Source organism: Ipomoea triloba, chromosome 4, assembly GCF_003576645.1.
Source record: "Ipomoea triloba cultivar NCNSP0323 chromosome 4, ASM357664v1".
NCBI classification, from domain to species: Eukaryota; Viridiplantae; Streptophyta; class Magnoliopsida; order Solanales; family Convolvulaceae; genus Ipomoea; species Ipomoea triloba.
Genome location: NC_044919.1, coordinates 568,647 through 581,701, shown reverse-complemented (window position 1 = coordinate 581,701; position 13,055 = coordinate 568,647). Strand labels below are relative to the sequence as shown.

General features: G+C 36.0%; 1 protein-coding gene and 1 long non-coding RNA gene across 3 annotated transcripts; both read right to left on the bottom strand.

Annotated features, from left to right (window-relative positions):
- Positions 1-3,054: 3,054 nt before the first annotated feature.
- On the bottom strand, positions 3,055-5,480 carry LOC116014763. 2 transcript variants are annotated; one of them, XR_004097480.1, is made up of 4 exons: positions 5,312-5,480; positions 3,836-3,912; positions 3,453-3,534; positions 3,055-3,374 (listed from the first exon to the last, which is right to left on the bottom strand). It is a non-coding gene; the product is annotated as an uncharacterized LOC116014763 (long non-coding RNA). The 2 variants fall into 2 exon arrangements; XR_004097481.1 differs by having other exon boundaries at positions 3,055-3,369.
- A 903-nt stretch (positions 5,481-6,383) lies between these two features.
- On the bottom strand, positions 6,384-12,509 carry LOC116017135 (U-box domain-containing protein 33-like). Its single transcript, XM_031257662.1, has 8 exons — positions 12,304-12,509; positions 11,492-11,616; positions 9,748-9,869; positions 9,262-9,366; positions 8,753-9,119; positions 8,536-8,637; positions 7,944-8,387; positions 6,384-7,234 (listed from the first exon to the last, which is right to left on the bottom strand). Exons 1-8 carry the CDS (start codon positions 12,461-12,463, stop codon positions 6,557-6,559), a joined length of 2,103 nt encoding a protein of 700 aa, XP_031113522.1. The 5' UTR covers positions 12,464-12,509; the 3' UTR covers positions 6,384-6,556.
- Positions 12,510-13,055: the final 546 nt, after the last annotated feature.

Sequence of the window (13,055 nt, the reverse complement as noted above, 5' to 3'; positions counted from 1 at the left end):
ATGCCCAATATCTTTTTATAAATTAGTTTTATAATTAATTTATTACTAGAAAAAATAAAAAAACAGAAGCCAGAGAATTAGCTCATACTTTATTTAAAAAATTTGTAATAATTATATTTTAAATTTTAAATTTTGGTAATTTTATATCAAATATTTGTATCTTGTCATAATTATATTTATTGGTTCCAAGAAAAAAGTGACCTAACATGATTTTACTAAGTTTATTATTAGTTGGCATATAAATAATTTAAAATTACACGTCAACATCAACTAAAACTACAACATAAGCCATAGCTCTAATGGCAAAAATGTTTTACATTTGCCCATGGATCAGGGTAATAATTATAGTAAAATCATTTTACAAAAAATGGTATTTTAAATTTTAATCGTCAAATCTTAAAAACTCATAATTGTTACGAAAAGCAAATGTTGTAACAAGCCAAAACAATAATATAGTTTATGTTAACAATTTTATCCCAATGAATTAATGTGTTTTGGAAATAAGATAATCAGTCATTGTATCTTGTTTAAAGCCAACGACTTGATGTTTCAGTGGAAATTAATGAGTCATGGTCACAACTCACAATATATAGAAGGGGCCACTAGCCAGTAGCCACGAACCATACTCCTCCTAAGCAGACACTACCTTAGGCTAATTATATTAGAAATTACAGTACTAGAATAGATTCGTAGATTAAGATGGGACATGGATGGTAAGAGATGTCTCTCTTTGTCTCATCGGCGCATAGCTTAACATACCATTTTATTGTCTAATACTAATTGTATTAAGTTAATTAAAGTTTTGTCCTATGTATTGTAAGGCAGGTCAGTACCATTACGCCTTTTGGAGTTGTGGGTGATGTTTTTGCATGTTTTAGGCCTAATATATTTCATTATTTGCAAAAAAAAAAAAAAAATTTATATAAACATTTGCAAGTAACACGTTACACGTAGCAAGATTTAAATCAGATCTTAGTTTTATTGCTTGTCTAAGAAGAGATTCAATATGATTAAAGTGAGGGGGGATAGTGAAATGGGTGCACACATCGAGAGGACCACTAAGAAAGCACTGATTCATCCGTGTCTATGGTCGCAATCATTCCACCCAACATTTTCTTGTACATGCACCACATGGTGGGCAATTGCTGTTCTTTACTGTGCCCAACTTCTCATTTCTTATCCTTGTTCAGAACGCTAATAGTTTATCAGGCCATCAAGGACTCAAGGTAACTTTACACCTAATCTTAAAAGTTTTTTGCTACTACTTTTTTCCCTTCTGGTTTATAGGAGATCTATAGGAGAAAATGGAATCAAATCCATGATCTGGATAATGATGTTCCGGATATTTATTTACATTTAATTCGTGTGAATCAAATTTTTGCGTAAATATAAAAAAAATTCCATTTATCATGAGTATACGCTAATGTAAATTTTAAAGAATAATAAAGGAATTTGACACATATTCATGACGAGTATTGCTCCCGATTGAGTTGTCATGAATATCTCTCAAACTCCGAGTATCTAACATTCAACTCAAACAAACTTAAATTTTAATCCCCAATCTTAAATGTGATGAAGGCCAATGTGGTTCAACCAAAGTTTACTAACATCACCAATAAATGAAACATAGCATGCTATTATCATCAGCTAGATGTTAGTATATTCAACAAAACCTTGTTCTTTTCTTCCCAAAAGGATTAGATATTGGAGAAGGTTAAGTATACTAATCAAGCATTTATACTTATAGAGTATATTAAGATGTTAATTATTGTCTGGATCTGCAATGCGCTTTTGGATTGTTATAAAGTAAGGGTCACAAGGCATGTCATGCCTTGGACCACATACAGTATGATGCGAATTTGGCCATAATTTTTTTTTTTTAATTAAAATTCGTATTTTTCCTTGGAGTTGCTTAAGTGATGTTTTATCAAGAATCGGTTGGTAAGGTTAGTCCAATAATTAAGTTTTTGATAGACATAACGTGTTCCAAAGGATGTGACTACATATTATAGAAAATTAGAATTTTCTTTCTTTAATGGTTTTTAGGAAGATATATCATATCATAATATGAGAGTTAAGTGCCAATGAAGCCTGATGGGCGGATAAAATCCTCCTTGAGAAGCTAGGAATTGGATGCTCTTATTTTCTTTTGGGTCGGCAGAAAATTTTAGTGGTCTGGAATTCCTTTTTAGGCATTGGATACTACACTGTTGGACACCATTTTCAAAACCCTTTTTTGTTTATTTATTTCTTTTTATGGAGGAGAAACATTATTAAAGTGTGTTATCTACAATGGGAATATTCACTATTCAGAGTAAGAAACTATGTGCAATGCCCTCAACACCGTAATGCTAAAACGACCCAAAGTCTCTATCGCCATTTCCCTTTACTTTCTCGGCTAACACAATGATTCATAGTCATAGATGAGGAAAGTTTTAAACAAAGGCTTGAATTTTCAACAACTATGAGTTGTAATTGACCCAAAATGAAGTTGAGCAACTAACTAGTGTGAAACCTTGTTATTTGAAAAATCTAAATTATTCATCCGGCCGGACACGTTCTAAGTGGGACTAGTTCAAGGCATGATATTACCTTTACCATACTGAAAGGACTTGTTTACGTTATAAAAGGACACTTTGCTAATTTTATGTAAAATCAAAATGAAAGCTAAATCCAAGTCATCCAAATGTGTGGCAAAGGTTGTTCCGTTACAGAACAATGGCATAAAGAAAAAAAAAATCAAGGAAGCAATTTACTAGGCAGTCAACTAGATAGGTTATTTCCGGGTTTATCATTTATTAATGTGCTTTTATTTTTTTAACCTTACTTCAACTATAATTTAATAAAAAGGACATTGCACTAAATCAACTCATAAATATTATTGAAATTATTTGTAAAAATTGCACTTTTTGTCTCTAAGTTATAGAGTAATTGTAGAATTCGTCGCTAAGTATTGGTCTTATTCACTTTTCGTCCATTTACTAATAAAATATTAAGAACGAAATTTGCAAGTTTAGTAAAACTGGAAGACAAAAAGTGAGCACGAAAGAACGAAAATTGCAATATAAATAATAACTTAGGGACGAAAAGTAAGCATAACCAACACTCAGAGACTAATTCTACAATTAGTCTATAAATTAGAGACAAAAAGTGCAATTTTCTCAAATTATTACTCTGTATATTAGACAATTTTGATGATCATCTAAAAATGGCAACAAGAACAGTTTAGATGGAGTGTCTGAATTACCTTGTGCAGAAGGCAGATGATTATAGTGTCGTGCAGCTGATCATGAAATTTCACTGCACCTTCAATCTGTATTCTGTTGCTATGTTCAGCCTATTCCTCTGCATCATCTATTGAATACTTTCCTGGGCTTTCATTTTCATGAAATAGATACATTTCAAAAACTATACCAAAATTGAATGATTATTTGACTGCTAGCTAGACCCACCTTCCCCCTTACATGGATCCATGTTGACAGCAACACCCCAGCTGGGAGATTTCTTGATTTTGTATTGCCCGGTGGGAGGAGGCTTCAAGCATTTGTGCATAACACAACAAGTCACCAGAAAGAAACAATAATATGCAAAGTACAAGAAAGATGCTTCCAACTTTCTTAGATGATACCAAAATATACTTTTGGGTATTTTCATAAAGAACACTTGATGTGTGTTTACGTATTTAAGTCTACTAGGCATCTTAACATATTGATCAGGATTAAGAAAGGTTGGGAACTCACTACAAAACTCAAGTATGTATTCATAAAGAACGCGCAATGAATACAGACAAGAAAGAAATATTACGTAAACATCATAGAAAAACAATGTCCTTTACCCAATTCCTTTTCCATTAAGCAAGCTGGAATAAACTGTCAATATCCTTGTCTGATCAGTAACTTTCCGCTTCATTTCCTGCACTGTCTAGCGTTTGTCAATGACCAAAAAGATGTTGAGCTTCAAAAGAATAAGATATTTTTGGTATAAAAAATAGCATCAAAGCAAAGATAGAACTTAAGTCCTGAATGCACAGACACGCATAAAACCACTTCAAACTACAACCATCTTGATTTTGAGTTTTATTGGATTACATAGCAGCTAATCTTTTACCGAGTCCAGCATTACATTTCAATCTTTGGCACCAAAGTTGTTTGCATAAGGATGTCTGCTGGTGCCATTAGAAAACCAAGGGAAAAGTAGATCAGTTACGTTCCATATTGCATCCAACGACCAGAAAATAGAAGTAGCAGTGCTATAGAAACCCATAAAAGGTTACCATCTGGAATGAAAACCTTCAAATTTTCAATATTTTTTACACAAGGACTCCAGTTTCTTCTTCTGGTTGCTTTCGAAGTTGCAAATCCAAATCCTTATATTCTGTTCTCTGAAAGCTAGGGAGCTTCATGCTTAACTTCACATTATGCTTAATTATCTTCAATTGTAAGATTCAATCTTTATGGAGACTAGCCAGTACCCATAGAGAATCTCAAATAGATACAGAGTATATTACTGTCACTAATGACACTTAAGAGGGGAGTGCTGTATATATATGTATTCGATAATGGAGGTGAGCTTTCATTTTCATTAATATAATCTTTGTTGACAGACTAATCTCTGCCTAATACAGTAACAAGTATACGATAATTAGTTCACTCTGATATTGAAATTGGTGAAAACAAGAAGCCATCCACCAATCCACAATATACATTTGCTATAAAACCGCAACAATACTGCTTCCTTTAATCAGTCTGAACCTTTCAAACATTGTAATAACCTTTATTTTTGTTTATTTTCATGATGCTAGTGAACAAAACAATAGTGCCAACAATTCCAGCTACACTAAATAGGCCAGCTCTACTATCTAGAAACTATAGGTGCAACATTATTCAATTAGCAGTATAGACTGCATTTTTTCAGTTTATGAACCACTGCCAGACTGCCAGTATGGCAGACTATAGTAGAACCACAGAGTATAGGCAGAGTGGAGCTGATATCGGAAGAATACAAAGGTGCACAAATGCTAACAAATCATAAGCATCACTCTTGAAGATTAAGCAGCTCAAGTTATCACATAGGCTTAATTACTGATTTGAACATCTACCATAAAGATTTCAACATCTTCACATAAGGAAACGCTAATTAAAAAAAATACGTTAGATACTCATCTGTGTAAGAAAATACCTATAACTTACTATCAACATGCACAACGTGCCGCTAGCCCGCTACGAGTGTAAATAAATGCATATACAAATTTATTACGGAGTAATGTACTACATTCGTTCATAAATTAGTAGAAAAAGAGCTGAGGTTTAACCTGACATTGCAGGCTTTGTTAATCTTCAGCATCATTTGCAGAAATACTAACCAAGGAGTTTCGATCTCCGAGAAATTGATCGAGCTCAAACGCGAAGCATTGAAGACGAGCTCTAACGGATTTAGAATCCGAACTCTAATGAATTGAATTGATGAATCAAAACCATAGAGATCTGATTTGTGATAAACCTCAAAGCCGTTTGGTATGAATTTTGCATTTATGCGCAATGATGGATCGAAAATGAAAATTTGGCGGGGATGGATTGGGCTTTTGGTTTGTATGAGATTCTCAAGTGGACTCTTTTGTGCCTTAGTGGCTTAGCCCATATACTAATATATGGGCTCTTTTGTGCCTTAGTGGCTTAGTCCACCTTACATCTGATGACAATTTATTATGTGGATCCGGTCCACCTTGCAAAGTGGATTCGGATTTAAAATACACAATTTACATACTGAATGTTTACAATTTGAATTGTGAGCATTTAGTATATATATTATGAGATCGGGTTTATGATATAACTATTGACATCTGACTAGTATTTAGCTATCTTTCATTTTATTGTATGCATAATGAACCCAACCCACACTATATTCCAATTTAGAGTCCAACTCCAATGATATTTTGACTTTTGAGATCAAGTTATCACCCATTATGTTAGTTCCGGAGAGGATTTTATTTTATTTTATTTTTTAATTATGAATGCAATCCATACCCACTCGTAGAGGATATATATATATATATATATATATATATAGGGTAAATCACATTTGGCTATAATAGTCCAAAAACCATCTAAAAGAGGTAATCACACTATGAAGACTTTATTTGATGGTCTCAACCAAGAAGGATATATAGATATTAACAGATATATGTAATACTTGTCAAAATGTGTGCATTGAACATGAAATAGGTGTCCGAGTAGATGATAAATAATTCTTGTACTAGAACATCATGAATTCAATTATTAACTTACATTTTTCTCAATTCAATCTTCATAGTATGACTTCTTATATATGATTTACAAGATATTACAATCGAATTTCCTCATGGTCCAAAGTTACTAGAGACTAGAGAGTATGTATATCTGCATCATATATATTAATTTACAAATTCATTAAATACAAACATCACCACCAACACACCAAGCCTAATAATACTCCTAAACCAAATCCAAACAAAACACTATACATTCACAACTACAATACATAAAACAACACACAAATCTCAAACTCAAACAACAAATTTTCAACCGTCAAGCACCTTCCACACTTGTGAATCAAGTTCAGGTCTCTCCTTTCGGTTCATCTCACAGCATCTTAATGCCAAGCGAGCTAGCTGTTCTGCCTGCAACACTGGCCACTTCCCAGCACTCGGGTCCAAAAGATCTTTAAACTTTCCTTTATCCAATAACCCACACTGGACTAACTTTATGATTCCCAGTGCAGGCTTCCCAGTTAGCAACCTCAACAGTATGATTCCAAACGAGTACACATCAGACTTGGGAGTAAGCTCTCTCGTTGCAAAGAACACAGGGTCCATATACACTATGGTACCTTTGGGATCGGTTATACAACGGCGCGTGAACTTATCATCTGAAAGTTCCTCTTCGGAGAGGACGCGGCAGATTCCAAAGTCACTCAGCTTGGTCGCGAAGTTGGGACCGAGTAAGACGTTCGCGGGTTTGAGATCGCCGTGGACGAGGCCGTGGCCGTTCCAGGAGTGTAGGAATATGAGGGCTGCGCGGAGCTCAGATGCGATGCGGATTCGTGTTTGCCATGGGAGTGGTGGGGTGTTGCCTTGGGCGTTGATGTGGTCGTCGAGGCTGCCATTGGGGAGATATTCGTAGACCAGGGTTAGGGTTTCTGGACAGGCTCCGATTAGTGTGACCAGGTTTGGGTGCCTCACTTTACTCAGTATATTGACCTAACATGCATGGATGAAAAGTTTGCATAATCATGGATAGATGTTGTGCCAGCCAGCATCATAACAGTACAGATCAAAGAGGAACTAAGTTCGCAGTGAATAATCTCGTGGTCTAGTGCACGAAGTGGCTCTCTCGATCATCGATTTGAGTTTCAGGGATAGTACTAAAAAAAATAGCGAATGAAGAAAGGCTACCAGCCGGTAAAGTTGGTCAAATTAACTACAATGTTTCAACTTTAACTCTTAGTAAAAGCGCCTATTGAGATTTTTGGTCTGAGTCCGTCGCAACCTAACTATTTGGGTCTGAAAACGATGTGTGCAACCAGGACAAAAAGCTTATCAAGCTATTGGCTTGGTAACCTTAGTAAGAGGGCCTATTGGCATTTTTGGTCTAAGCCAATCGCAATCTAAGCTAATTTATTTTCTTGTGGTCATTTGTCCATTAGGGTCTGAAAACGAGGTGGGCAACCAGACCAGAAAAGTTAGTCAAACTATTGACTTAGTAACTACAAAGTTTCAACTTAACTCTTAGTAAGAGGGCTTATTGACATTTTTGGTCTGAACAAATCGCAATCTAAGCTGGTTTATTTTCTCATGGTCATTTGTCTATTACGATCAAAAAACAAGGTTTACCCAGTATACACCATTGGTGATAGTTGTGAATTTCCTTGTTACCCCAACAAATTTAAAGAAAGTGAGAAAGCCTAACCTCTTGTTGAAACTCTGAGGAACCTTGTATGCTCTCAGGGTTAAGGATCTTTATTGCCACTGGTGTATGGCAAAGCATGCCTCTATAAACACTTCCATAACCACCATTCCCAATCTTCAAGCTTGAGTCGAAGTTGGAAGTTGCTTCTTTGATTTCCGACCATGAGAATTCTGCATAGAATTTAGCTGAAGATGATGAAGAACTTGAGGTTGAGGCTTCCTTGTCTAACTTTTTGCTCATACCCTCAGCTGCTCTAAGCGCAGTGTCAAGCTTCCCCTCCAAATCATCTCTCTCTTGCTTGTACTTCAGAAGAAGTTCAACATTGGAGACCATATTCTGCTCAAACTTCTGTACCATCATGTTAAACTCCCTTCTAATCTGTTCAATTTCTTCCTTGCTCCTTGCTAGAATTTCCTCAGCATTTATGGTTTCTGGTGCATTAGCCTGAAAAGAAATCATGATGAACAGTCAAACAAAGTCATTCTAGGGTATCCCAACCTAGCTAATCTTGATTACAAGTTCAACTTTTAACGGGAACGGTATATTGACCTACTTAATTTGAGTCAGTCAGTTATGAACTATTAGAATTTACCCTGAACTTGTTTGGTTCTTCAAAAGCCTCTGGCTTAGAATTTTCTCCTTCTGGGACAGTTTGTTCAAGTCTATCATATAGCTTCTCCTCCACACATTCCACCTGTTTGTTCATTAAGTTGTAAGATACATACAAATTAAGTGCTTCAGTTCATTGTATATACTGAATAATTAATAATAATAATAATACTGTTAGTTGCAAGCAATGAGGAACATACTGCAGTTCTAGGTGGAGAAATGTGGCAATGGTCACACAGTGAAACTGAATATGAATCACTGGCCATATGTCCAGGTGACTTTGATGAATGATGAGATCCCAATGAGAAACTTCCCGTTGGTGTTTCATACCATTCATAGGTGCTTTCTTCTGCACTACTTGAACTGCTAGGAAAACTCATCAGTCCTTTTCGCGTGGCGCTACGAGGACCAGGAAGGTTTATTGTGATGTTAACAGATTGTACACTCTCAAGTTCTGGAAGAGCTCCAATGGTATCTGCTTGGTTAGTCTGCCCTTCTGAAGCATATCGGCTCGAGCCAAGTGGTGGAGATGCAACCACCGCATTAACTCGTTCTTGTATACATGGTCTGTACACATATGGTAGATGCTGTTGGGTTATGCAACTGAGAAACAATGAAATTAATATAATCACAACAAACTGCAGTTATTTCTCAAAAGGTTTTACATACAATGAACTTCTCTAAAGTAGCCAAGAAAACAATATAATACCTTGTATAGATATGAGCCCCTTTGCATATAAACCAAATGTGACAGAATGGAGGTGCTTGTTCACACACGTACATAGCTTTCTTGGACTTGACCTCTGTCATTTCCCTGCAATTATTATGCATTGGCTCAACACACTGCCTAAATGTTACAATTTTACAATTTTTTTTGTCAGTCCACGAGATGCAGGCCCCAACTGTAGGAAGCACCTTTAAGTCCATACTATACTCGGACTAAGGCCGGTCCAATTAAGGCGCAAAATACTAGTCATATTGATTTTTTCATATAAGAGGGAGTTCGAACTCTCGACGCCTCTTAAGGGATAAGAGTACACAGCCACTCACGAGTAAGCTGGTTACATTTTTACAAAACTTTGGTGTGCATTTAGTAACTAAAAAAAAAATCTTCATTTCTCTGGAAAGTTGAAAACAAAAAATAAGTTTACTCATACATAACTGGAGAATTGAAGTAAAGCAGAATTGTTTTTACCTTGAGTAATGTTTGCAAGCAGCTGCTCCCATAACAAGCTTCTTGATACCATGCTCAGAGATGAAGTCCACTATGCCCTTCTCAATATTGTCCTTCTCAACACAAAGCACTTTCACCTGAGCCTGCACAAAGAACCAAACATACAAATATTATTGCATAGTCTTCATTATGCATTTCGTTCCACTGGAAACTATAAGGTTTGAACTCCTTTTTATGTCAATTATTAGCCCATAACAAATACAACAGTAAATCAACAATGAACTATGACAGGTCGGGGCAACTCTAATTAAGTTGATCAGGTTTGAACCATCAACTATAAGTAACCTGGGATGGTTTACCTCTTATAATCTTTTGTCGGCTAAAGTCATAATACGGTTTTACTCAATGCACACTGGGATAGTAACTCTGAGTTTTTTTTTTTTTCTCCACCCTGACCAACCCGCCTACTCGGCTTCTTATATTTAAGGTGATTTGTGTATCTACCCCAATGATACTATTGTTCCGTACCATTATGGAAATGGAAGAAGATCCGGGTAAGATATGCACTTCTTCGGGAATGAAAAAAAATCGATCTACTTTCTTTTGGTGTTTTGGTCGAAATTCCCTCACTCCTCGATACTGAATCAAATCCTCTTTTTTCACGATTGAATGCATTTCTAGAGTCCCATATTTAGTACTGCCCGAACTCATTCTTCTGTACCGAGGATCGTCGAAATAAGCAATAATACTATTTCCACAGAAAATACCATTTGTGGGGATTTTCATCGAGATACCTGAACAGGGCATTAATTCCTTCTTGCGTTCTTGAATCGATTGGAGTGGAATGATGAATTGATTTCTTCGCCTCTTTGATAATAAATTTGACAAAAAATCCGAATTCTCGGCTAGAATAGGTAGAATAGCCGGATATACGAGATTAGAATGATCAGTACATATGATTCGATTGAGGTCTGAATAATCAGCAATCCTATCTTCTTTTTGACCAGAAAAATGCGCACTAAAGATTTTTTGTATCGCCCGATCATTAGTTTCTGAGAGGTTTGAAATAGATCTTCGCTTGACAGAAAGGGAATGCGCACTCTTTTGATCCTGATCCCTGTGGATCGAAAGGGAGACTAGACTGGAACGGCACGGCTCCCCTAATAATATCCATAAATGACTTGTTTTTGATAATAAATGAACATTCCCATATGTAAATTCAGGTGCATGATACACATCAGTACTCCAGTGCATTTCTCCATCTGAATCAGAATAAATATGTTTGCGAACCTTCTCTTTCAAATTCAAAGTAGATGTTCCTCCGCGAATCTCCGCAATCACTTGTTCGGATTCTACATATTGATCGTTTTGAACTAAAAGAAAACTTTTGGGGGGAATATTCACATTATGTAGAATATCTTCAGCAATCACTTGTTCCCGCAATCACTTGTTCGGATTCTATTTTTTTTTTTTTCTCCACCCTGACCAACCCGCCTACTCGGCTTCTTATATTTAAGGTGATTTGTGTATCTACCCCAATGATACTATTGTTCCGTACCATTATGGAAATGGAAGAAGATCCGGGTAAGATATGCACTTCTTCGGGAATGAAAAAAAATCGATCTACTTTCTTTTGGTGTTTTGGTCGAAATTCCCTCACTCCTCGATACTGAATCAAATCCTCTTTTTTCACGATTGAATGCATTTTTAGAGTCTCGTCATCTAAAAAACAATGAATTATGAAATATGAAGAGGACAACAGTACCCCTGCTCGGCCACACATGAGGAGATACTGGTTTAGAATGTTGCGAGTGTCTTGCCTCTCCTTTTCATGATACGCTCTGGCTCCAAGTTCATTCGTCAGAGAAATCCCAAAGTTTCCACCCAGTACTGTACAGCAAAACATCATGGTTTTATCACCAAAAACACTGTACTAAGAACGCAGAGAAATGCAACATGCGACAGACATGGAAGACATCCAGTCAAGAATGCATTCACGTCAAATTATTGCAATAAACTAACAAAAAAAGTGGAAAAGTAACATTACAAAGATAATGGATCGATTGCTAGCTTAGTTGGACTAATCACTCTTACAAGGAAAATGATATATGCACTCTAGGTGAAAAAAACTATCACTACATTTCTTGATTTTAGTGGAGAAATTAAGATGAAAAGAACGTAACAAAAACTGTGGCTCACATTTTTTTTTGAATGAATCAAAGGATGACATGTAAACTAAAAATGGGAGTAAAATGTGGGAATATGTGTAGTATTACTCCTCTAACAATATGCTTGTGCACAAAACCTATGGGAAGGGCCAAGGGGTGCCCAAGGTTGCTGGAGCTTAAAAACTGAAAGTTAATAAAGTCATTTTGCATGTAATTAATCAGTTATAAGTTACTTCGTATAAGCTAACAGCTAATTTATCAAACATTTTTCTAGAATCAGTCAATGCTATCAACTAGTTTAACTCATCACTAACTCAATTCATTAACATCTATCAACTATTTACCAACCACCCTCTCGATGTATTCCCGAAAAAAGAAAGAAACCCTAAAAGAAAGGTATAAACTTTACGCATTGGAATCTTCCGAGCTGGAGTATGAACGTGAAGAATGCAAAGACTTCTCCCCACCGGGTTCTGCAAAGCCCACTCTATAGTGTATTTACTCTCTTTTACATCTTTCCCCACCGCCACGCAAACTGTTTCGTCGGAAACTCTCGCCGGCGTCGCCATGAACACGTTTCACTATTCAATCAAAAGTCAAGCTGAAATATAAGTGAAGAAAATTTTCTGAGAGTACAGTATAAATGGAGCGGTGAAGATGGGGACAAGGAAAAGGAAAAGGGTAAAAAGCATAGTTCGCCATCACCATGATGACATTGTCATGCTAAGAAAGACTTTGATTGTCCTAACTAAGCTACCAGCATGCAGTTGTCGTTGTAAGCTATAAATTAAGATTTTGACAGGAAAGAGACCGGCCTACTATATAAATGATCATTGTGCGATTTGGGGCTATATAGTAATGGAAGTTCAATAATGTTTCGTAGGACCGGAAACTGTTAGGAAAATACGGAGCAATAAATTAAGTATGAATAAGATAGAAAAAATTTAGCTATAAGTTGCTTAAACCTAGTAGATAGCGTTTATTCATGGTAAAATCTGCAACGGATAGGTAGATGTGTATATTATATATATAGTGAAGTATGTTTGGGCGGACGAGATAAATGTACACCATGATCATACTCATATTACTCTATAAAAAATTGAGAATCTTGCGTGGACTGGTCCACGCAATATTGATTGGGATTAGTATCAATACCACGAA

What these genes read in the sequence shown, in the direction of transcription:
- LOC116017135 (XM_031257662.1), bottom strand. Translation starts at nt 12,463, where the DNA reads ATGGCGACGCCGGCGAGAGTTTCCGACGAAACAGTTTGCGTGGCGGTG. An exon ending in TTTCTCCACCTAGAACTGCA is followed by an intron (nt 8,638 to 8,752) that starts GTATGTTCCTCA and finishes ATGAACAAACAG; the next exon opens with GTGGAATGTGTGGAGGAGAA. An exon ending in AAGAACCAAACAAGTTCAGG is followed by an intron (nt 8,388 to 8,535) that starts GTAAATTCTAAT and finishes ATTTCTTTTCAG; the next exon opens with GCTAATGCACCAGAAACCAT.